At 36.4% G+C, this 23,526-nt stretch overlaps 3 protein-coding genes across 3 annotated transcripts in view; all 3 read right to left on the bottom strand.

Annotated features, from left to right (window-relative positions):
- The window catches only part of LOC139117920 (fibrillin-1-like), a 68,939-nt gene that overhangs the window by 14,316 nt on the left and 31,097 nt on the right, over positions 1-23,526 (bottom strand). The gene's annotated exons all lie outside the window — the stretch shown is intronic.
- LOC139117921 (fibrillin-2-like) lies at positions 139-6,112 on the bottom strand. The gene is made up of 11 exons (XM_070681158.1): positions 6,100-6,112; positions 5,861-6,003; positions 5,374-5,554; positions 4,846-4,986; positions 3,848-3,979; positions 3,493-3,615; positions 2,589-2,840; positions 1,670-1,795; positions 1,112-1,236; positions 625-750; positions 139-284 (listed from the first exon to the last, which is right to left on the bottom strand). Exons 1-11 carry the CDS (start codon positions 6,110-6,112, stop codon positions 141-143), a joined length of 1,506 nt encoding a protein of 501 aa, XP_070537259.1. The 3' UTR covers positions 139-140.
- The window catches only part of LOC139116801 (mucin-like protein), a 20,178-nt gene continuing 2,654 nt past the window's right edge, over positions 6,003-23,526 (bottom strand). The window contains exons 4-17 of the mRNA XM_070679479.1: positions 23,363-23,484; positions 22,874-23,033; positions 22,156-22,331; positions 20,753-20,981; positions 16,793-17,301; positions 16,275-16,472; positions 15,732-15,851; positions 14,335-14,541; positions 13,981-14,065; positions 10,902-11,099; positions 10,333-10,443; positions 6,442-6,708; positions 6,184-6,342; positions 6,003-6,041 (exon numbers count right to left, since the gene is read on the bottom strand). Of these exons, the coding sequence (XP_070535580.1) occupies positions 6,299-6,342; positions 6,442-6,708; positions 10,333-10,443; positions 10,902-11,067 (588 nt within the window). The 5' untranslated portion in view covers positions 11,068-11,099; positions 13,981-14,065; positions 14,335-14,541; ... (5 more) ...; positions 22,874-23,033; positions 23,363-23,484 and the 3' untranslated portion in view covers positions 6,003-6,041; positions 6,184-6,298. The remainder of the gene's footprint in view (positions 6,042-6,183; positions 6,343-6,441; positions 6,709-10,332; positions 10,444-10,901; positions 11,100-13,980; positions 14,066-14,334; positions 14,542-15,731; positions 15,852-16,274; positions 16,473-16,792; positions 17,302-20,752; positions 20,982-22,155; positions 22,332-22,873; positions 23,034-23,362; positions 23,485-23,526) is intronic.

Genomic DNA, 23,526 nt, shown 5'->3' with positions numbered 1-23,526 from the left:
TCCTCTCTCTCTCCTCTCTCTCTCAGCTTTGGACGCCCACTTAGTTAATATTGCTGCAATCATTTTGACCTCTTAGTTGAACGATGTCGCCCTGTGAATATTTATCTAATACCAGGGATGCCAGGTAACGAATCACTAAACTAACGCATGTTATCAGTGTATCTTACGATCACAGTTAATTCCATTGGGATTAAGTATGTAGCCCTGTCCGCAGGAACACCGGTAAGCACCCTTTTCGTTTGTGCAGTTCTGTTCACAAATATCCAAATTGCATTCATCAATATCTGAAAAAAGGAAATGAACTCGTATAGTCGTTAGATGCTTCATTATTCCGCTTAATGATTTGAATGTTACGGCATTAGAAAACCGAGTGTATAGATAATAATAGAACAAATATAAACGCTTCTCTGTAGGGTTTCTTATTGGTATAAAAGTGCTAGACCGCGACTTAATGGTTGGTTCAATAGGGCGATTAGTTTTTTGATTGATCAAAGACATTTATATCTTTATATAGTTTTAAATTCAACTTATCATTAAAATTCAAACTGAATCGAATATCTGAAAGTTGTTGTTGTTTGTACAAGCCTCTAAACAAACCCCACGGAGAAAACGTGACTCACTGACCTTCACAATATGTTCCATTGCCGGTGTATCCAGGATTACAGAGGCATTGAAAACTACCAAGCGTGTTAGAGCAGGTGGCGTCTTCATGGCAATCAGATTGTCCATGACCAGCACACTCATCGATATCTAGTTCGTAAATCGTTCAGAAAAATACAGATACTTGGTATCACAGAAATGTTATTGTCAAAAACTTGGTTGTAATCCATATCATACATTGCAATTAATGTACAGACAGTTTGCTAAGGAGAGGAACATGCAAATTGAGGTCTAAATATTTTTCTCACATCTTCGACCATCATGTATATTTAGTTGCAGTCTGGTGAACGTTTAGTGTAGCGATTGCTCGTTGGCCATTCGAGAGGCGAGGAAAACGTACGAGCAGGCAATTATTGAGTTAACGTCAAAGAGCAAGAATGAATCTCAGGGACAAACACACTTGTATAGCTGATGCAACTGACGCATGTCACTAAATTAACGAATATCTTACCAGAGCATGTCTGGCCATCTCAAGGAAACCACTCTTGCAGATACATTGGTATGACCCTGGTATATTCTCACACAAGGCGTAATCAGAGCAGGAGTACGTAGAATTCTCCGCGCATTCATTGACATCTAAGACGAATCGTTTTACATTAAAGCACTGAATTTAAATACATGAAGAAGCGGTGACATAATTGAAGTAAATATGCATATCAGAATATTGTGAAAATATTGTACTTCGCTGAAATATTGAAGGAATGTAAAAGCTAATAACGTAAAATTCCTGGCAGGTATTCATGCTTTTCTTGATAACATATGCCAAAGCTTGGAACGAACTTCCCCTAATAATTAAAAAACTTTTATGATGAGGATTTCATAAGTATGGGTGGCCCGAAATTATACAGTTGAGTGATATCAAAAGCATTCGTTTCCAGCAGTTGCCAATCCTGAACCCTTCCATAATCTATACTCTTTTAAAATGTGTTAAATATGTATGACCTGGCAATGACAAAAAAACTTGTTGATTCTGTATTTGAAAGCGCAACACACAATGTGACGTCTTAACCGCTACAGGAGGTCCCATTACCAGTGTAACCGTCCGTACAAACACATATATAAGACCCAACTTTATTTACGCACTTTGATCCCTCGACTTCGCAGTTATGCTGTCCAGTATCGCACTCGTCCATATCTGAAACACCATTAACACATCAGTCTGTTACGCTTTAATATTGACGGGCACACATGTACTGAAATACAGACGATGTCAAATTGTCTACGACAACACACAATGACGCAAACTTGCACCAACACAACAATATCTCTTTTCAACTACTAAAAGCTTGTTAATTCTAATACAGTAAATGTTACATCAGTGTGTCAAATACGCCAATGTGTCACACTGATCGGAGGAAAGCTTACACCATCAATGGTAAAAAGGTTACTTTACCAGTACTAATATGCCCATTGAACTATCACAGAAGGTCAATACCATAGTGCAGGGAGTTTAGATGACAAGGAAATTCTTCTTGAAAACAGCGACAGCAAATTAACAATCAAAAGACATGTTTTCAGCGGTAGCATAAAGCCTTGAAATCGAGGTTTTAGGCCCAATTGGAACATTCGCTGAGTGGTCAAAATTTCGTCATCTACTTGACTTACACTAACATGACTGAGTGGGCGTGAAAAATATCAACATCACGCAATGCTTCTTTATTGGCTCAACCTTTACGTTCAATGAGGCGTATTCAATTTTGAAACTACTCCTTCCTTTTTGGGTACTCAAACCATCATTGAACGAAAGAAACTCATTGAGTGATATGATATAATAGAAATATCCCCTTTTCAGGAGAGCATATACTCGAATTGGGTATACTATTTTGTACAGCACTCGCCTCTGGCTCATTCTATGTTTTGCGATTCACTGAATTCTGCTATATACCCATCAACACCTGAGTTGGCTATTACGTATGCTCTTAGCATACCTTCACATGTTATACCATCTCCGATGTATCCAGGTTTGCATGCACATGAGTAGCTGCCTTCAAGTTCGGTACAGGTAGCCCTTTTCACGTGACAATTGTTCATTGTGATGTCACTACATTCCTTGACATCGGAGCAGTTGACTCCATTTCCAGTCCATCCAGCATTGCAATGACAGTCAAAGGAACCGATCGTGTTGGTACAAGTTGATTGCGGACTGCAGTTGTCTGTGTGTCTCTCACATTCATTTACATCTAAAAACAGCAACATAACTTTACTTACTTTTTGTGTACGTTCCCTTCTCTCGCAACTGACATGTAAAACGCGAATGAGTGATGAACAGTGTCCAATGATTATTCATTACAGTCATAATTAAACATTTACAGTCAAGGACGCCGTCAAAGTTTTCAAATTAATCCTTAAAGTGACAATTTCCTAAACTTCATCTTCGAGCCAGTGCCTTTACTTACAACGAAGTAAGATTTGATATAGATCTTTGAAAGTAATTTAAAATATAATAAGTTTAATAGAAAATTAAAGATTAAAATGTTGACCAAGAGTTTGCTAATTGTTTACCTTACTTTTTCCTATCGTCGAAAAAACTACTCATCGGAGGTAATCGAGCTAAAACGTAGGACAGGAAGTGAACATTGCCTTTGCAAGCCAAAATTTACGCCCTTCTTTAGGCAGTCCTAATGCTAGACATGAAATTTAACTTTTACGATATAAACTGACGAAATCCATGTTATCTCAATGTTTGCTTTTGATTAACAAAGGACGGTGAATTTTAAAAGTCTAATTATCAGAGGCGCATTCCACCAAAACAGGCATTCGACACTGTCGCTCCTCGTCCATCCGCACCCAAAAACTTGCTTGCAAAAGGGAGATAACTAAATGACGGCCTACCAGAGCAATTGAATCCACCACTATCAAATTCGTAACCATCCAAACAGGTACACTTGTAACTTCCAACGATGTTTGTACAGTCTGTGTTTTCACCGCAAGGCTCTTGCAAACATTCATTCACGTCTGAAACACAGTTCAAGCTTCTTATTCACATTGAATACAAGTAAGAAGATTCTGAAAAGATTCCGATTTTAAGTGTGTAGCGGCCATGTTTATATATTTCTATATCCAAATAATGTTTACAACAAAAACTATGATTACAAGGGACTCATAGTAATTATATAATACTCAGTCAGGACCATTGTGTTTGACGCATTTCTACTTAATCTCAAAGCCTCGCATGAGGATCCATTACCTTCACACAGTGTTCTGTTGCTGTCGACGCCAATGTAACCATCATTACAGGTGCAGTTAAATCCACCGCCAATGTTAATGCATGTTGCCTTCTGGTGACAGTCATCAATGTTTTCCGTACATTCATTGATATCTGAAAACGAATGTTTATCAAAACAACTATATTACACAAATTAGCCTGAGCTTAAATAGCTAAGAATTTTAATGGATGTTCTGTTTTTAGCTAAGAACACGATTTGAACTAATTTGGGATAACTGGATCTTCACATTTTTCAAATTTCTCAAAATGTTTGGTGCAATATAATTGAATGTTGCCTTATTACAAATTACTTGCAAAAACAACTGTTTAACTGAAAAAGGAAAGCAGATGAGCTTACATTCGCAGATCAAACAGACATTACTTCACCATCCAATTATGCTAAATTAGTTCCAATCGTGTTTAAGAAAGAATACACACATATTGGCCGTGAATTCAAAACAAACAATCAATCACCACACACCCTTAGTTTGGTACAGCAGATACCACATGAAGGAAAACGATGTATCACACTAAATCCAAACCACCATATTCACCTGCCAACATCTCATCTTAAGATGGTATCGATACGAGTTTCTAATTCCTGAGATTCCAGTATTGATAATAACGCTTTTATACAATGACAAACGTTGGATTTGCCACATCGCTTAACTCACAGATCACCTTTCAGTCGTGCTTGCGTGATTGATTTGTGTATGCTACAGTGACTTTTGCAGTTTAGTATCCCAGCTGTGTGCAGTAGCTATGACAAAATTGCTACATGAAAGTGGGTCATTGAGCCGTCCTGTGTGAGGATGGGAATGTGACTCGGAGGTGCTTTCTACTGTCATAAATTTTAAAGCGACCATGCTGAAAGTCTGCAATTGTATAGTATAACGTTGATGGCACGCAATGAAGGCAAGTAGTTCAATAGGCTTGATCATACACTGCTGTTCAGGAGAAAGAAAATATCAATTAATTACCTCTACAGCCTTTCTCATCAGCGTCGAGGCGATAGCCCTCTGAACAGTGGCAAACATAACTTCGAAGAGTATTTTCACATATTTGATCGCAAAATGGTTCACTGGAGTCAAAATCTCTCTCTTCTTCGCATTCGTCAAAGTCTGCAAATATACATGATACAAGATTGAGAAGATCATCCTATACCTGTAAAATTCCATCCAGACCAAGCGTTTGGAAAACCTTCTCGTAATGGTTTATGAAAATGAAGAATAATGGCATAAACAATCTTCTGATCACCATAACAATATGATCAATTTCCTAGAGATAACAGTTTACATTGATTGAGAGAGCACAGCCATATTATACGTAACAGTAAGACTTCGTTTGTAGACTCCGACACATAGTGGGTTATTTCTTCACATACAAATATTAAGCCGGTGCTTGTATGCATTATTTATAACAATGATTATAATATAAATTCTAACTCATGAGAAGCCCGCGAACTTGTAAAAGTCCATACAAGGTTTACGGAGACATGCCATACTCACCAAAGCATTTCGTGCCATTCCCTATCAACCCTGTCGGACATTCTCCACATTCGAAACCTATCGACGGTGCTTTATCGTCGGTACAATTGACACCAGGAAAACATGGATTATCTGCACATGCGTCGTAGTCGTCTTGACAAAAGTCACCGGTGTAGCCAGGTGGGCAATCGCACGTTACAACCTTTTAATAGAAAAAGGCAAGTTTCAAATGTTTGGAGGTTGGGAGAATTTTTCGAGGATTAATCTCTTGCTAACTAATGTGAGAGGAACTGACAATGATGACAAGTAAACTCGTTTAATTTGCTATGAAGCCATTATATGAATACACTAACATAACGTGATACATCATAACTTCAGATAATTTCAGAAGTACATGCGTTCTATGTTATAGTTTACTATATCAACCTAAGTGAATACATAAAGCTTAAAGTGTATCCTGCTGTGCTGTTCATATTCTTTTTCGTTAAGACTAAATCCGGTCACCTACCTCAAATTTGTCATTTACGAGATCTGACCCTTCTACGGATATATTGTAATTGCAACTGCCACCATTTTGGCAGTCGCATACTTTGACTTGAAGCACAACGGCAGTACTGGCTAAAGTATCGGTAACAATGATTGATATATTGACTTTTTAGTGTCCTGAGGGGTCCATATGAAGTTACCATCTGTTGATCAGAAACAATAAAGCATTTGCTTATATTGGTCACTGTTGGCCGTAAATACTGAAGAACACCATCGAAAACCTAGATCTTTTTAACCATATCATTGTTGGCATAATGTTTTGAATGTGCGTATTAATTATCTTACCTTGGTCAATGGAAGCGCCGAGCACGGGATCCGAAAGTTTATATGTTTATGGTGTCTCCGGGGTTCGGATCTGTCGCATCCAATTTTAATGATATGGCCTTACCAACTTCCACTTCTAATAAGAACTGCCTTTTATCGTTACATTCGGAGGGAAGTTACCTGGTCATCACATAGCAAAAAATGGAATCGTTACATGTCTACACAACATTCTAGATTACTTCTCGGTGCATACTCAAAATAGAGTGAGATTCGACCTACCCAAATCTGTTTGCTGTTGTCGTATTTGTGTTGATGAGTTCCTTGTCAAAAGACCAATCTCTTCTCTCTCCGTAGCCAATGAATCAAACAGACATTCCTGATCGTCGCCACAGTTTGATCTGATCTTATTGAGATAAGTTGGGTCTTCTGTTTCATATTTCTTGATAAGCTCGTCCAAGAACAACGGTTTGAATGTTGGGTCGTTGTAATCTGACCACGACTTTCCTCCTTCATACAAGAAGAGTGACTGATCGACTGATATGTTCCCTGTGTGGAACAATTGTGTTATAATTATGTAACAATATTAACAGTACTGTTAAAGGCCTGTGCCTTGGTCACTGGAATATTCAACATATTACGAACAAAATTGATCAGTTAAGATTTTGGTTTTGCTACACCAAGAATGTCTTTGATGTGTTAATTATCAGTGAAACTTTTCTCAATGACTTTCACTCTGACACTGACTTTCTGATCGATGGTTATGACTTATGCAGAAAAGATAGGGCAACAGGTATAGGAGGTGGGCTTCTTGCATTTGTGAAGTCACAAATTTTGTTCAAACGCAGGAGAGATCTTGAGTCCAATTCAGTAGAGATGATTGTTCTCGAACTTGAAATGAAAAGTGCACGCCCACTGATTGTAGTTGGAGTATACAGGCCACCCGCTTCCTCAATTTCAGTAGACATCGAAATTGAATCAGTTATTGAAACTCTTTATCTTGAAGATAAAGAAATTGTCGTCTTGGGAGATTTCAATTTTAACTTATTATCTCAGAATGGTAACAATCACTATATTTTTAAGTGTATGGATTCAATGAATTTTACACAGCTTGTCTCTGTTCCAACCAGACCAGTGTCGGGACTCTCCTTGATCACGTGTATGTCAGTTGCCCACAGAATTTTTCATCTGTCTGTGTTGCTGAAGTTGGCCTATCTGATCATTATCCTGTTTTTGTTGTACGACGTTTGAATGCATGCTCTGATACCACTGGTTCCCATATTACGATTAAGTCAGACAGTTTCGTAATTTTATTCCCAAGCACTTTGTTGGGATCTGGAATCTACCTCATGGCCAGATGTCCAAATGTCTGATGATGTGGATACTACTTTCATAATTGGACTAACTCCTTCAGTCGTATTTGTGATGCGCTTGCATCAATTATCTTAAGACATGTGGGTAGGATTCGATGACCATCTAGATTCTCTCCTGAAATTCTGGATATTATTTATGTGAGAGATTACAATCTTGTGAAAGCCACTCGGTCCAAAAACTCCAACGACTGGCTTGTGTAAGCGACGTCATTATAATGTCTTCATAAACAACCCTAATAACGCTTCTGTTCTTTGGCGTTCTGTTAATGATATTTTGTCCCGTGGTAACAGTCAGTCTCTCAGCTCAACTTTCTACCATGATGGTAAGAGGCTGAAAAACCACGGGGATATCGCCAAGGCTTTCAATATTCATTTTACTAGCATCATTGATAAGTTTCGTCAGCATTTTGACAACACTCGTGATCTCAGTATAACCAAAGCTTGGGTTAACTCGTGCCATGGTAACTCTTCACCAAGCTTCCAAATTCCTCCTGTCACTGTTGACTTTGTGAAAAAGCATCTTTCTTTGCTCGATGAAAAGAAGTCTCCTGGTAATGATGAGCTCTCCTCAAAATTTCTGAAGATTGGTGCGCCATGTATTGCTGATTGTGTTACCAGTATTTTTAATATGTCAATAACAAATGGGGTCTTCCCTACTTGTTATAAATGTGCCCGTGTTGTTCCCATTCACAAGGGTGGTTCGAAAAGTGATGTAAACAACTATAGGCCAATTTCGATTTTGCCCTTCCTCTCTAAAATCCTGGAAAAGCATGTTTACATTAGCCTTTTTAACTATTTGCATATGAATCATTTGATTGTTGAGTCCCAATCTGGCTTCAGAGAACATCACTCATGTCACACTGCTCTGATTAAACTGACGGATCATCTATTTTCGAACATTGATTCTGGTCTCTTCAATGGTTTATTATTTTTGGATCTACGTAAGGCCTTTGATCTGGTTGACCATGATATTCTCATAGATAAACTTGCTATTTATGGTGTTTCCGGGTCATCCCTCCGTTGGTTTCGCTCGTACCTGACAGACAGAACTCAGCTTGTTCAGTATCTTGGATGTGAGTCTGAGGTCTTGCAATTGTTAGTGGCGTCCCTCAAGGGTCTATTCTTGGCCCTCTGCTTTTTTGATTTTTATCAACGACCTTCCCCTTTGCCTTAACAAGGTGAGTTAGATATGTTCGCTGATGACCAGACTTTGTGTGTTTCAGGTAATAGCGTCGATAAATTACTTCTCGTATGAACGATAATGTTGTCCCAATCTCATCGTGGGTTTCTAATAATGCTATGGTTGTCAACACGGAGAAAACTAAAAGTATGGTTATTGCTTCTTGCCCTAAAATTAGACATGTTACTAACACTGAGGCCTCTATTTGTGTCACGATACAAGAAACAATTATCTCCAATGTCTCTTCTCACATCCTTTTAGGCGTTTCAATTGATTCAACTTTAAGTTGGGATGTTCACGTTGATAACCTGTGTAAGAAACTTTCTACCAGAATTGGTATCCTTCGCAAACTACGTCCATTTGCCACTACGAGTACTCTTTTGGTTGTGTACAATGCACTTTTCCTTTCTTTAATTGATTATTGTTGCACTGTTTGGGGTAATACTTCGAAGTCAAATCTTCACCGTATTTACAAACTCCAGAAGAGGGCTGGAAGAGTAATTTTAGGGGTTGACATTAGTGTTCCCTCACGAACTATCTTTTTAACTTTGCACTGGTTGCCGATTGACCTTCGTATTATCTATTTCACCGCATTGTTGACATTCAAATCATTGAATGGCCTTGCACCCTCTTATTTGAGTGACGTTTTTCATCGAATTTCATCAAACACCCGTAATGCCAGTCATGGAAATTTGTGTGTTCCAAAATTTAAGACTACCACAGGTCAAAAGTCTTTCTCTTTTCGTGCTGCAACTACTGGAATACAATTCCCCCTGCGATTAGAAATACCTCAACTTTAGCCACTTTCAAAGTAAAGATGCGAGATTATCTTATGACGAAGTTTACAAATGAGGGTTCAGATCTAGATTAATTTATTTCTTTTGTTGCAATGAAGATGTTACTCATCCTTTTTTGCACACTTGCTGTATTTACATGTACATTGTCTTTGCTATTTATACGCATGTACTTTTTTTTCGAGCTCACAGAGGGCTCTGATGTAAATTACAATTTGTTTTGTAACTCAGATTACCCTCTTTAAATAAAGTCTAATAATAATAATAATAATGATAATAATAATAACACAGAAAGGTGATGCTTCTCTCTTATTGCGAGGCGTCCGATTGGAGGGGAAGCTGTAAGCATTGAAAACATTTATTGAAACTGCATGCATATAACACTGTCTTCCCAGCTGCTAAACCACAAATTAAAGGTTTGACGGCATTTTGAAAATAGGATAAGTAGGATAGATGGAAGTTTGCGCAATCTTACCATGGATATGTTGAACTTGTTTCCATGTTCAATTCTCAATGGGAAATAGGAAACTCGATTAAACACAGGCATTGGGTTGGTAGGATTATGACAAACGGGTAAAACAGTATAATCCTTTGTTGTGTGCGCAAAGAAATTTGCTATCATAAATAGCTCTAAAATCCACCCACGACCTTACAAAGAAATTATCCGCAAAATCAAAATCATATAAGCAGTCTTTATACTTGTTCATCTCTCTCCTCTCCTCTCTCTCTCTCTCTCTCGCTCTCTCTCTCTCTCCTCTCTCTCTCTCTCATTCTCTCTCTCACATACACTTAAATAAGTGATGTCAAATAATGATGATCTACTCACATTGCTGACCAAATTCGAAGTACTCGGCGTCTGTAAAGTTGTCACCTGTAGGTTGCTTTATGTTACCGTCTGGGAGTTTGAAATCGTTTGTAGGATCGCCATCCCAAAATCCTTGTAAGATGGGATGTCAATAAATGTAAAATTACTAGCTACGGCTGCGAAGTTGAGGCAATTTAAAATATTTGTTACATCCTAAACATCCTAGTTGTTAGTCAGATCTACTCACAGCTGAACATTCATTGTGATACTGTAAATGTTTTTTCAGCTAGAATGGTTGTAGCTAAGTAAGCTGGAGTCAAATTATCATACTTCATTAACAATTTGTCAAAGTGTTGTTTAAGGTAAAATTAAGAACCCACTAATTGAATTTAAATTCCCAATTCAAAAAGAAAGTATAGACCTAATTGACAACGTTGAACAGTACTGAAATTAAAATGAAAACTGCTGGGGCAAGGGACTGCTGTACAAATGTTTACTTTGGTCAATGAAGCCAACTCTGTGTAGTTATGTTTAGCCTCTCACAATAGTATATTCGATGTGGAGTTTGGTCTGCAGCATGTGCAATTTACCTAGTAAGCCTGTAACACGACCTTTGAACTCTTCTGGTGCCGAAAACAGGACATCAAGCATCTTCTCTGCGACTCCGATAGATATCGACATTTTGGATGTAAATGATGCGACAAATCTAACTTTAGCACCCGACCCTACAGTGGATTCTTCTTGTTTTAATGACATAGAAACGTTGGTGCCGTTTGGAGTAAATGGTTCTGGTGGTGTAAAAAATTTCAAAGTGAATCAAAGTAGCAAAAACGATTGCGATAATCTAAAGTCAGTATGCTTGCCATCGTCTAAGTATGTTCGATCACATTCTGTGCCTGAAATTATAAATGCAAAACGCAGAGAGAACAAGACAACAAACCACTTTTTGATGAAAAAAATAAAATTCGATTGAGATTGTCGACGATACAGAAAACTAATGCATGCATGCTTTGAGTACATGTAAATTTATATGAGTATGCACATATATGTGTAATAGGACACTAAATTTTGGATTATAACTGGAATACTGCGGATACTTCGCATCTGACAACGTCGGCTTGCAAACCCATAGATTTGCGTCCCAACAACTTAAACATTGTGATAAATAGCAAACGTAGGTTTCAATTAAAATCAACATAGGTAGGTAGAATGGTGAGTGGGGGTTGTTTGGTGACTGAGTGATGAGTTAGTGAGTGAGTGAGTAAGTGAGTGAGTAAGTAAGTAAGTATTACTAAGTAAGGGACTGGACATAAATTACAGGGGGGGGTGGCCGGTGTTTTTCGAAAAAACCGCTGCGTAAAAAATAGTGACCCTTCAAAAGTTCATGCACAAAAATTAGTGACCCTCCCCCTTATCCGTGCATGAAAATAAGTGACCCTCCCCTGTTACTCAATACCCCCAAAAAAACCCGCAATGTGTTAAAGACCCCCTTCTGACTTGCTATACTTTTTAAGTCGCCCTTCCGAAAGGAAGGCAAAATGTGGCCGATATAACGCGTTGTCCAAGAAATATCAAATCATATGTGTGTGATAATTCATGTAAATGTACTTTGCTTGAAGTGGCAGGTAAAAAGTGCATGCCTGTACAAAAAATGTAATTTTTAGATTTTATCGATAATGTTGATTCACTATACATGTAGTCGACTATAAGAAAACTATGAACGTGTATTTTCCAGTATAAAACTAGCTATATCTGTTCATATACAGATGTTTAATAACTGATATAGATATACTTGATTAGCATGGGTTGTTACAAGTGCACATGTGAACAAGATATTTGATTTTGGAATTTCTGTCAAAATGTTGATCCACTATACATGGGAGTCTATGACAAAACTATACATGGGAGTCTATGACAACACTGTCAAAAAATTTTCAGAATTAAAAATTTGCACTATTTGTGCATATATGGACCCTGAATAATTGACATAATTGTGCTTGATTAGAAGAGGGTGGTAAAATGTGCATCTGTGTACAATAACTTTGTTTTTGGAATTTCGCATAAAATGTTGATCCACTATACATGGGAGTCTATGACAAAACTGTGAAAAAAAATTTTCAGAATTAAAAATATGCACTATTTGTGTATATATGACCCTGAATAATTGACATAATTGTGCTTGATTAGAAGAGGGTGGTAACACGTGCATCTGTGTACAATAACTTTGTTTTTGAATTTCGCATGAAATGTGGATCCATTATACATTGTAGTCTATGAAGAAACTATGAATAATTTTTTTTAAATACAAAACTTGGCAAATCTGTGTATTTATGTATGCTTGATTATTGATATTTATGTTCTTGATTAGACTAGAGTGGTTACAAGTCCATGTGTGTGTAAGAAATTTGATTTTGGAATTTCACCGAAATGTTGATTCACTATACATGGCAGTCTATGGTGAAACCCTATGAATAATTTTTTTCCAATACAAAAAATAGGTAAATCTGTGCATATATGTACACTGAATTATTAGTACTAATGTTCATGATAGACTAGAGTGGTTTCAAGTCAATGGTTGTGCAAGAAATTTGATTTTGGCATATCACTTAAATGTCGATTCACTATACATGGCAGTCTATGATGAAACTATGAATAATTTTTTCCAATACAAAACTTGGTAAACCTGTGCATTTATGTACACCTAATTATTAGTATTAATATTCATGATTAGACTAGAGTGGTTTCAAGTCAGTGGTTGTGCAAGAAATTTGATTTTGGAATTTCACCAAAATGTTGATTCACTATACATTGTAGGCTATGAGGAAACTACAAATAACTCATAGGTTATCTGATCCTAAATTGTTATTCAAAAGTTGTTCGGCCTGAAGCTTCCAGTTGTTATTGATGACACTATGCACTATTCTGAACAGTTTGTATTCTGTCAATGTCCTCAAAAAATTAAAAAATGTACATACAGCGACATGAACGTTTGACACCGACCTATACCCAATGTATTGTCAATGGGAGAATGATGTCAAATAAGTAATCTCCCAAATTGTTATTGAAAGAGTTATTATAGGGGACAGTTATGCACAATAGTGTTGAATAAGTAGAAATCATGACAACTTAAATCAATGTGGCTGCTTGGATCATCAATACATTGTTTATTATACCTGAAATTTGCGCCCGAAGGGCGCGCCGAAAATGGTAATGGCAGAAAATGAAAGTGCCAGGAGGTATTTTTTCTTTTTTCAGTATTCCATAACGTGCACATGCAATTTCAGCTTTGATGCATGAAAAAAGGTGACCCTCCCCCATAGGCTTGCACAAAATTTTATGACCCTTCAAAAATGCTTGCGCGAAAAATGGCGACCCACCCCCAAAAAACACCGGCCCACCCCCCCCTGTAATTTGTGTCCAGTCCCTAAGTAAGTATCTATATATCTATGCACGCATACATGCTTGCTTGCGTGTATGTATCTATGTATGTATGTACTTACCAACATACATGCGTACGTATATGTGCCCTAGTACTTCTGTATGTTATACAAAGATATTTTATGTCTCAGTGTTTGCGTTCCGTCATGTGCCTCAGTATGTGTGTTTACGAACCCCGCAAAATGAAAATGAAAAGAGGTTTAACTACAGTAATATAGTTACGAAACTTACGATCATCAAGAAACGTCTTATTAAATAGCTCTCCATCGACGAGTACGTCATAATCGGTACCATCGTCTGTCAGCTGGACTTGAACCTGTTTAAAGGTAAATGCATCCGATTTCTTTAATAAGATGACAATAAATTTAATCTTAAAAGTTATTTTCAGTTTATTTTAATGTCTCTAGTGTTCTATATTTCGTTTTTTATCGAAGCATGTTCTATTACACTATATGGTTGGATAACTATTCTTTGTCTTTTGGCCGCAGATAAATCATCTGAATCTACTTGCCTGCTTTTGATTATTCACTTCGATCAGAAATTATGGTCTGACGGCACCAATATAATTAATGTTAGAAACCTTACCGTAGAACTGTTCTGTTGTTTTTGCAGCAAATGCTACAAACACCGTGGCTTGACTCAGTGTGCCATTCTTTGTTAGTGCCCTAGCTGTTCTTCCTTGTAAATTGAAGATGTCGTCATCAACATGCACCAACGTGTACTCGCCTAATCCATTAAAGGTGTACGATACGCCATCGAGAGTTTTCATGTGGGGATCTCCAAGCATCCAGCCTATGATTGATGACAATATTTTGCTCAGCAATTATATTATATTATTTATATTATATTATATTATATTATATTATATTATATTATATTATATTATATTATATTATATTATATTATATTATATTATATTATATTATATTATATTATATTATATTATATTATATTATATTATATTATATTATATATATTATATTATTATATTATATTATATTATATTATATTATATTATATTATATTATATTATATTATATTATATTATATTATAGTATATTATATTATATTATATTATATTATATTATATTATATTATATTATAGTATAGTATAGTATAGTATAGTATGTATAGTATAGTATAGTATAGTATAGTAGTATAGTATATTATAGTATATGATATGATAGATATGATATGATATGATATGATGTGATGTGATTGATATGATATGATATGATATGATATTATATTATTACATTATAATTATATTATATTATATTATATTATATTATATTATATTATATTATATCATATCATATCATATCATATCATATTATATTATAGCATATAATATATAGTATAGTATAGTATAGTATAGTATAGTATAGTATAGTATAGTATAGTATAGTATATTTAGTATAGTATAGTATAGTATAGTATAGTATAGTATAGTATAGTATAGTATAGTATAGTATAGTATAGTATAGTATAGTATAGTATAGTATAGTATAGTATAGTATAGTATAGTATAGTATAGTATAGTATAGTATAGTATAGTATAGTATAGTATAGTATAGTATAGTATAGTACAGTATAGTATAGTATAGTATAGTACAGTATAGTATAGAAAAGAAGATTATTTAGTATAGAGTAGTATGTAGTAGAGAATAAAAGAGTATAGTTGAGTATAGAAGAGTTTATAAGTATGGTATGATGTGATATGATATACTATACTGCAATATACAGTATATCATAGCATCCCATACTTAATGATACAATATTGAACGTAAATTCCGGTGAATATGTGTAACCCTTGCCGTACCTCTGAAACAAAACAATTCAAGCATTTCAGTAACACATCAGTGGTAATAGATAGACCACTATTAAAGACCTACAAGTGGGACCCTGGCTTTCTCATTGCCAATTTTCAAATATATTAGTAGTTCTCAATGATACAGGATTGCAGCAAGTATTTGACTTACCCCATATAGGTGGAAAGTACCCATTACATGTTCCTGGTGGTCGTTTCTCGGCATACAAGTCACAAAAATATGGATCCCTTGAATACTGGCAGCAGTAATAACGTGGCAACACATCTTCGTCTGGAAATTAGAATGACCAGATATGAGAAGTGTGTTATTGAGCCTTTGTCCAATTTCTCATGTTCTAATAGTTTTTCATAAAATCGTGAAATGAAACTGAATGACATGATTACTCATGGCAACTTTTCACTTATCATAAGTTTATTTTATCGCGCCAGATTAAACATCTGCCGTGAAAGCTAGTTTCTCTTTAGTACACGTGACACAAATGATACCTAAGTTATACTATGAAAAGTAATGTATACATGTAATTTGGGCATCAAGCTGTCAGTACTTTAACAATTTGTACGGACGGCGCAGACATTTCACCACAGATCAATATTCATATAATCGAAAAAAGTACCAGGGAATATTCGTAAATACACTAAATAATCCAGATCGATGTAGGACTGAAAAATGACCATTTCAAAACGAAGTACTCACTGTACCAAAGTCTGTACAAATACCAATTGAACCATCTCCACCCCACGAAACGGCCGCCAAATTGCCATCGCTCCATAAAACTACTATCCCATGCATATCTACCGTAACCTTCCACCAACGTGTGATCAGACCGGTAGCGACATCTTTGCCCTGCTCCCCATGGGTTGGGGAAAATGGTTTGGATCGTAAAACTTCGGCCTATGGGCGAAAACTGTTAGTTAATTTCTGACCCAGAAACCTGTATATAAAAATAATTCTCGCGCCGTGATTGTAATACGAAATTCTGAAACACATTTCATCAAACAGTAAAATTGCAAGCGTTCCCAGGTGGGTAATGTTGGTCTCTTCTAAATTTTGTAACATATGATAAAAAAAGATGGTATATACTACAGCGAATATTTTATTCAATTTGACGTGTATTATCGACTGGTGAATTTTTAATGTATCGGATTGAGAACATTTTCTTTTAGAAAGTACATTATTGACAAGAAATGTTTGTGCTCGACAATACTGCTTGCCTTGCCGTCGGTTGATCTCTGAAAGTAAATTTGGATCGATGTCGTCATCATTGAGTTTTGCGCTGCTTCTCCATCCTCCTCAGTGCCACTGCCGAAAGAATTATCTTGCCTTCCCTGTCCAAATCCACAAGGACAGGTTCCAAGTCCCCAACTCCATGTGTCCGGATGAGGTTGTCGATAGTACCACTCAAGGCAATATTTCTTTGGATTGACCGTGTATCGGTAATGGTTTTCAACACGAAATATCCACCTTCCTTTCTTGTTTGTGTTCCATTGTACTGATCAGGCCGGTATTTTTGATGAAGCAAGGAAAGTTCCGATTTTTGTACGTTACGTACGTAGTGATATTTATACGAACTGTAGTAGTAGCTGTAGATTCCATGGTAACCGATAATGACGTCATTGTTCTCGCGCACTTTGTAGTTCCATTTCATTTCATCTTCCATGTAATTGATGGCAACGAATCCGTACACACCGTCTGTCACTAAAGCTGCTTGAAAAGTGTTGGTCTGGAAACAAAATAAAATAATCCAGAAACCCTGAATGAGTTGAATTCATTCATTAAGAGGCCCGAAACTGTAAGCGATAGTATTTGGTAATCGACGTAGACTTGTCAGGACAAGTTAGTACTTTTCACGGTAAATGTCGTGCGACGATGTTTGAATATTTGCCCTAAAGTACAATAATTTTCCCAAGAAAGGCTATCCATCGCCAATCGCACCGTTTATAATCTCGTATAAATAGACAGAAATATAAAGTCTTAAACAGAAAGTTACATACACAGGACCGTGGGCGCACAATGAGGGATTACTGATGACACAGCCATTTCCATACACTTGGTTTATCAGGGGGTAAACACTACCTGTTCCACACTAGGGGGGTGTGGAGTATTCAATTATCGCCTGTCTGAATATCAAAATCGCGGTCTCAACTGAACAAGATCATATTCCGTGGATGGGAGAACTATTAAACTATTAACCCCTCCATCGTCGCGTCTGCCTAACAGTCAGTGCAAACATTGAGTGGCAATACAGCTTTTTATAATACTACACGATGATGACAGTAATATTTATATCCAGGTAAGTTGCTAAATTTAATGAATCATAGACAACATTTTCGCCTACAATTTGGCAACATAACAGCGCTTGCAGCGATCAACAGCCTGTCGTGAGTTGGCAGACTTTGCTGAGGTGACCCGAGGCACAGAAGTGAAGGTGAATATCTTGACAGCGGAGTAGACGTAATTCAGATGACATCACGGATTTGATATCCATGATGACATGTACGTAGATGAGTGCATATATTATGCGACACAACAGTAGAACAAAACGTTGTGACATTCATATATTGGAGATGGGAATGGCAAATTCGAACTTGGATTATTAGTTTTCACTTCGCCATGATGTAAGGAGTAATGCGGGCCAGCCCCCGCGTGGTCAAGAATGGTCTTTACCGTCGAGGGACTCTTGTCTGCATGTGCTGGTTACAAAAATTCAGAGCTACTAGATGGCCTTTTGAGCTTGATAAAGGAAAATCAAATGAGTATTGAACTCCACTTATCGGCAATCGCTTCAAGTTGAATATTTGTCACAAATCGACTGGCTGTGAACGAGATCGACGCAAACAAACAAACAACAAAATGGCTGTCATTTGCGAGGAACTTTAAGATGTACTGATTGCCAATGTTCTGAAGTATACAAGAACAGACATAAACCATTCGCTTTTGGTAAAACTAAATGCAACACGGCTCTGAAATAGACATATTCCTATAGGATTTTTTCGTGCACTACCGAAGACTCAATCGATGATACAATCACTGGCTGACTTTCTTTGATCCGTCGAAGTCGGCATGAATAAGTTTATATACCTTACACGTACTTCCGCTGAAATAACGTATATAAATTTTTATCATTTGTTACAACCGAAAAAACCTGTACCCACATAAGGAGGGTAACTTAGCATGAAATTGTTCGCGTCCGCTATGTTTGCTTCGACCAGCTGGGATAAACATAGTTTTGACCGTATGATAAATTTGAATAATCATGATGGACCTTTTGTTATATTATATGCAAATATGGGTCAAGTGGTCGTTCAGGAACACATTTTTCAATACATGCGTTCTCCGACAAAATGGAACTATTTTTCCGTTTATTTTCGACTCAAGTCAAGTCGCGATACATTCACAGACATCATATGCAAGATTCAATGACAATGAATGCCTAAAACATGGCAAAATTATGGGATCCTGGGACCAAACATGGAACGTCCGGGTATTGTTACATTTGCATACATTTACTATAATCCGGCTTTTATAGGAGAATTCCTGTTAAGGGAGAGACACACGTTAGATGATACTTATTTTAAACTCACTTTTTGTCAATAAATTTCACTTTTAGACCCAACACATTATCTATTTTCTGTTAGCCTTTTATCCAAACATTATGAAAAATATGTTTATTTTTCCGAAATCACAGTGTTTGTGACCATTTCTCTCAAAAATATGCGTTTTTTTAGTTATTTTACCTAAAAACTTAGGTGTTACAGGACTATGGCGACTTGAGATCTTTAACAGAAATCAACAATTGAGTAGTCTGGGAAAAAAACAGTGTCCCAGATTTTTTCTATTCCCTTTTGTTTCAGCACAATAAGGTTTGAAAGTAACAACTCTGGGTTTTTGAATAAATTACCGGGTTTCGTTCACTTTAGCAAGAATTTATCTTGTTCTATCAATTTTACCGAAAATCTGGGACACCGTTTTTCCCCAGACTTCTCAATTGTTGATTTCTGTTAAAAGATCCCAAGTCGCCATAGTCCTGTAACACCTATTTTTTTTTAGGTAAAAAACTCAAAAACGCATATTTTTGAGAGAAATGGTCACAATCACTGCGATTTTGGAAAATAACATATTTTCATAATGTTGAGATATAGGGCTAACAGAAAATATATATGTGTGGGGTCTAAAAGTGAAATTTATTGAGAAAAAGTGAGTTTAAAATAAGTATCATATAACGTGTGTCTCTACCTTAATGTCAGGTGTTATTTCAAACATAATGTATTAGGAAGGGATATATCAAGTTGAAGTGCCTTATATTCTGAAACATATCCACGAAAGCCGCGGTGACCCTGGCTGACCGCCTTAACATTGCTTCTGCTGCTTGACACGACTTCATACGGAAAGTGGCTTCATTTAACTTATAAAGTGTAAATATTAGATCAAACTGACCTTGACATTCGCGCATTGCACTTTCGAAATTAGCGACAGTTTTACACTGTTCGATTCGGTAAGCAGATTAAATGCCTAGGTTCCAGTTTTATTTTATGATTTATCATTCTGCTACTAAGCATTCTGCTCGAAACTATCAATCTGGGATTTACAGAATCGGATGGCTACATTCAGAAAAAGCAAACAACGATACTTATTTACGAGGAAATGAATTAAAGATGACAAGAATTTCTAACATCGCTAATATCAAAACATCTTTTGCGAGCAATTTTCGTACGACCACCTTATTTTTCTTAGTCAATAAGAACATCTGTTGTTTGTCGATTTCATGATCGCAATAGAGATAATTAATCGTAAAAATTTTGGTTTGTAATTGTCGCATTGATGGACTCAAATATAAGAGCACTTGTTCATCATCAGACCAGTCAACTGTCACAGTTTAATAAGTGACAGTTGCATATAAAAATGAATAAGTATGTATTTAAATCCGTAATCGAAATTTAAAGAGACGGGAGGAGTCATGTAATAACTACTAAATGGCTTCTTAATATATTCCAGTCATGTGACTATTTCTGGTTGTTAAAAGTTTCTTTATGGGCGATCTCGTTATCGATTGGTTTTTTTAGTTTTCTACAATGTCGCTTCATCAGCTACTGAGTCCCTGTTTTACAGAATTAAGCTGAGTTACTTGTGAAATAGATAGGTAACACTATGTTTCGACGATATAATATACTTACATTTGATTTTGTATAGGCCACCGGTACAGCCGCTACTTGGTACCAAGTTATTAAAAGCATCCACTCTGCTTTGAAGTCGTAAATCTCGGATCATAATAATACCACCAGTACCAATAGTAGTAGGCGGTTCTGGATAGGCAACTCTATTATCCCTGACGTATTTACTAGCTCTGTCCAACATTTCATGGTCTTTATCAGAAGCGTATTTCCCAGGACTCCGATCATATACCTACACGGGGAAGTTAGAGCGCTCATCAACGTCAGTTTAGCGAGAATTATCGCGGTTGGCATACTCACATTTTAAGTGGTCGTAATCTGTTACTGAAGAGTTGCAGATAGAACAGCATACTTGCAGTACATCACTCTTTTTGCAAGGATTCATTCAATTTTCATTATTTTGCTAGCCAGGATTTAAATATTGCTATGGTGCACATTTTAACACGACAATTTATCGTAGGTTAGTTGAGAAAGAAACAAATTTATGCATATTTATGGCAATAACCCGATATCCTGGCTGCGTGTTTGTCCCTTTTAACATTTCTAAACCAGTTAAGTCCTTGCTGGTTTGGTCAAATTTTGTAACGTTTTTACATTATATTCTATAACACTATATGATAAAAAATTTTTCTGGTAAAATGATCTCAAAGTTAGAATAGTAGTTAACTCAGTTTTGCTTATGATGAATTAAATAGAATTGTTAATATCTGTCTTTAAACCAACGTTATTAAAGGATGGCAATAGATAAACGCAAAACAATGTTGTCGTGTTCTCTACGAATACTATAGTTTAAAAATGAAATAAATTTCTTTAATGGTTTTTGACTTCAATTAATTTACTGGGGGTATGTCATCTTTGGTAACATTGCTATGAAAAAGTGACAGTGTTGATATATGCAAATCAACGTGAACTTTGAGTAGTTGTATCGTAAGAATTATGTGAGCAGGCTACAAATGTTTCATTGCTTAATCAAATGAACCACATTAACTTTGCATATGTTAGTTTAGACATAAGTTGTCATGAAAAAGCGATGTGTTTTCGTCGATGTGTATTGTTCAATGACATTAAGTATAAATGATGTGCAGAACTTACAAACTTACGATGCAAAGATGCTCCTTCTCAACCAGGGCCCTAATGGTCTACGATATCGCATTTTATCGCGGTGAAATAACAGTTAATTGATTAGAAGTGGAATAAACATCATAGAAGGCATACGTTTGACATAAGAGATCTGTCTAGATATGTCGTCCCAACTAATGGTGTAACGGTACATCGTAGGTGGGTAAATAACAATTGGCACTATACATCTTATGGACGCACTAGTATCCGAGCTTGGTGACAATCAGTCAACCGAACAAACAGTCCAAAGGTTGTAAAACTTGCCCCTTGAAACACAGTATACTTACATGATAGAAGACTTCGCCAACAGTCGTATCAGAGACATCAACATCATCCCAAAACACAGCCACCATGGGAATTGAAAAGGAGTCATTGTACGTTGAAATCCATTTTTGTAGGGGTTCGGGAAGGCAAATTTTTCATCGTTCACATTTTTGAAGATAATCAAACCATTGTCAGTGAACTGTAGAGAATGAATATGCACCGAGTTAATTCATCTTCCACAAAACGCACGTGTAGGCAGAGGAAATCCAACTTTCAATCAATACTATGCTAATGCAAAAGGGGGAAGCCAATCAGCAGATTTTTGAAAACATGAAACCTGAGGCTGTGTTTTTCATGTTCGTTGATCAGTATTACTTTAACAATATTACAATTTCAAGAACAAAAATAACTGTCTGAAATAGCGAGCCAAAATACTTGGAACACGCCTAATCCAATTAACTTTTCCTCGTAACACGAAAATCTCCCCACTTACACCTCCCTTCCAAAATATCCGAACTACCGTCACACTACTACAAAAGTACTTATTCAGGTTGCCTTGTCTTTGCAAATCATCTCTCTCCATTCCTCTCTGACGAACTATAGGGAACAACCGAATGGTAATCCCTGCTTGCCCGTTGGGCTTTTTCAAGTTAACACATGAGCAATTAACTAAGATTGTCCCTGCTTATCGGAGAAAACAGTGGAACAAATCTAAAAGTAGTATTTCATCAGATTACTTACATAAACGTTACTGTAGAAGTTCCTCCAGAATGGAAAGCTGTCAGGTATGTAATTGTTTCACTGACAAGATCAAACGATGGTGAGGTGGATGCATCCCTATCGTATCGATCTCTCAGTTTAAGATCACCCTCGTTTTCACCAAACGGAAACATTATTATCTCTGAAAATAGTTGTGATAAAAAGTATATAAGCAATGTTTTCGAAATGCAAAAAGAAAGATTCATATAAAATCCTTATAACCGCATAGGTAAACTGTAATTTACAAATCGTTTTCTCATAACCCTATTTGCTAAATGATTAACATCTTAAAAAGCTATGTAGCCTACTATAAAGCAAATGCAGGGGCATTCGCGAAAATTGCACCAGCAAAAATGGCCCTCTTGTGACAAATCCGACTTCATTATAATAATATAGTTTTAACAATAGACACAGTAACTGATCAGCAATTACTCAATAAAATTTACAAAAAATTGAGAACAAAAAAATTACCTTTGCAGTCGAAACCGTCACCTCTATATCCAATCTGGCATATACAATAATAGCTTCCACGGTATTGGTGCAATTTGCATGGAAATGACAACTGTGTAAACCACCGTTACATTCGTCCATATCTATGTAACAAAATGATGAGAGAATGCTTTATAGCGTCAACT

This window comes from Ptychodera flava, chromosome 18, assembly GCF_041260155.1.
Source record: "Ptychodera flava strain L36383 chromosome 18, AS_Pfla_20210202, whole genome shotgun sequence".
In the NCBI taxonomy this organism is placed as follows: domain Eukaryota; kingdom Metazoa; phylum Hemichordata; class Enteropneusta; family Ptychoderidae; genus Ptychodera; species Ptychodera flava.
This window is presented reverse-complemented; position numbering and strand designations above follow the sequence as displayed.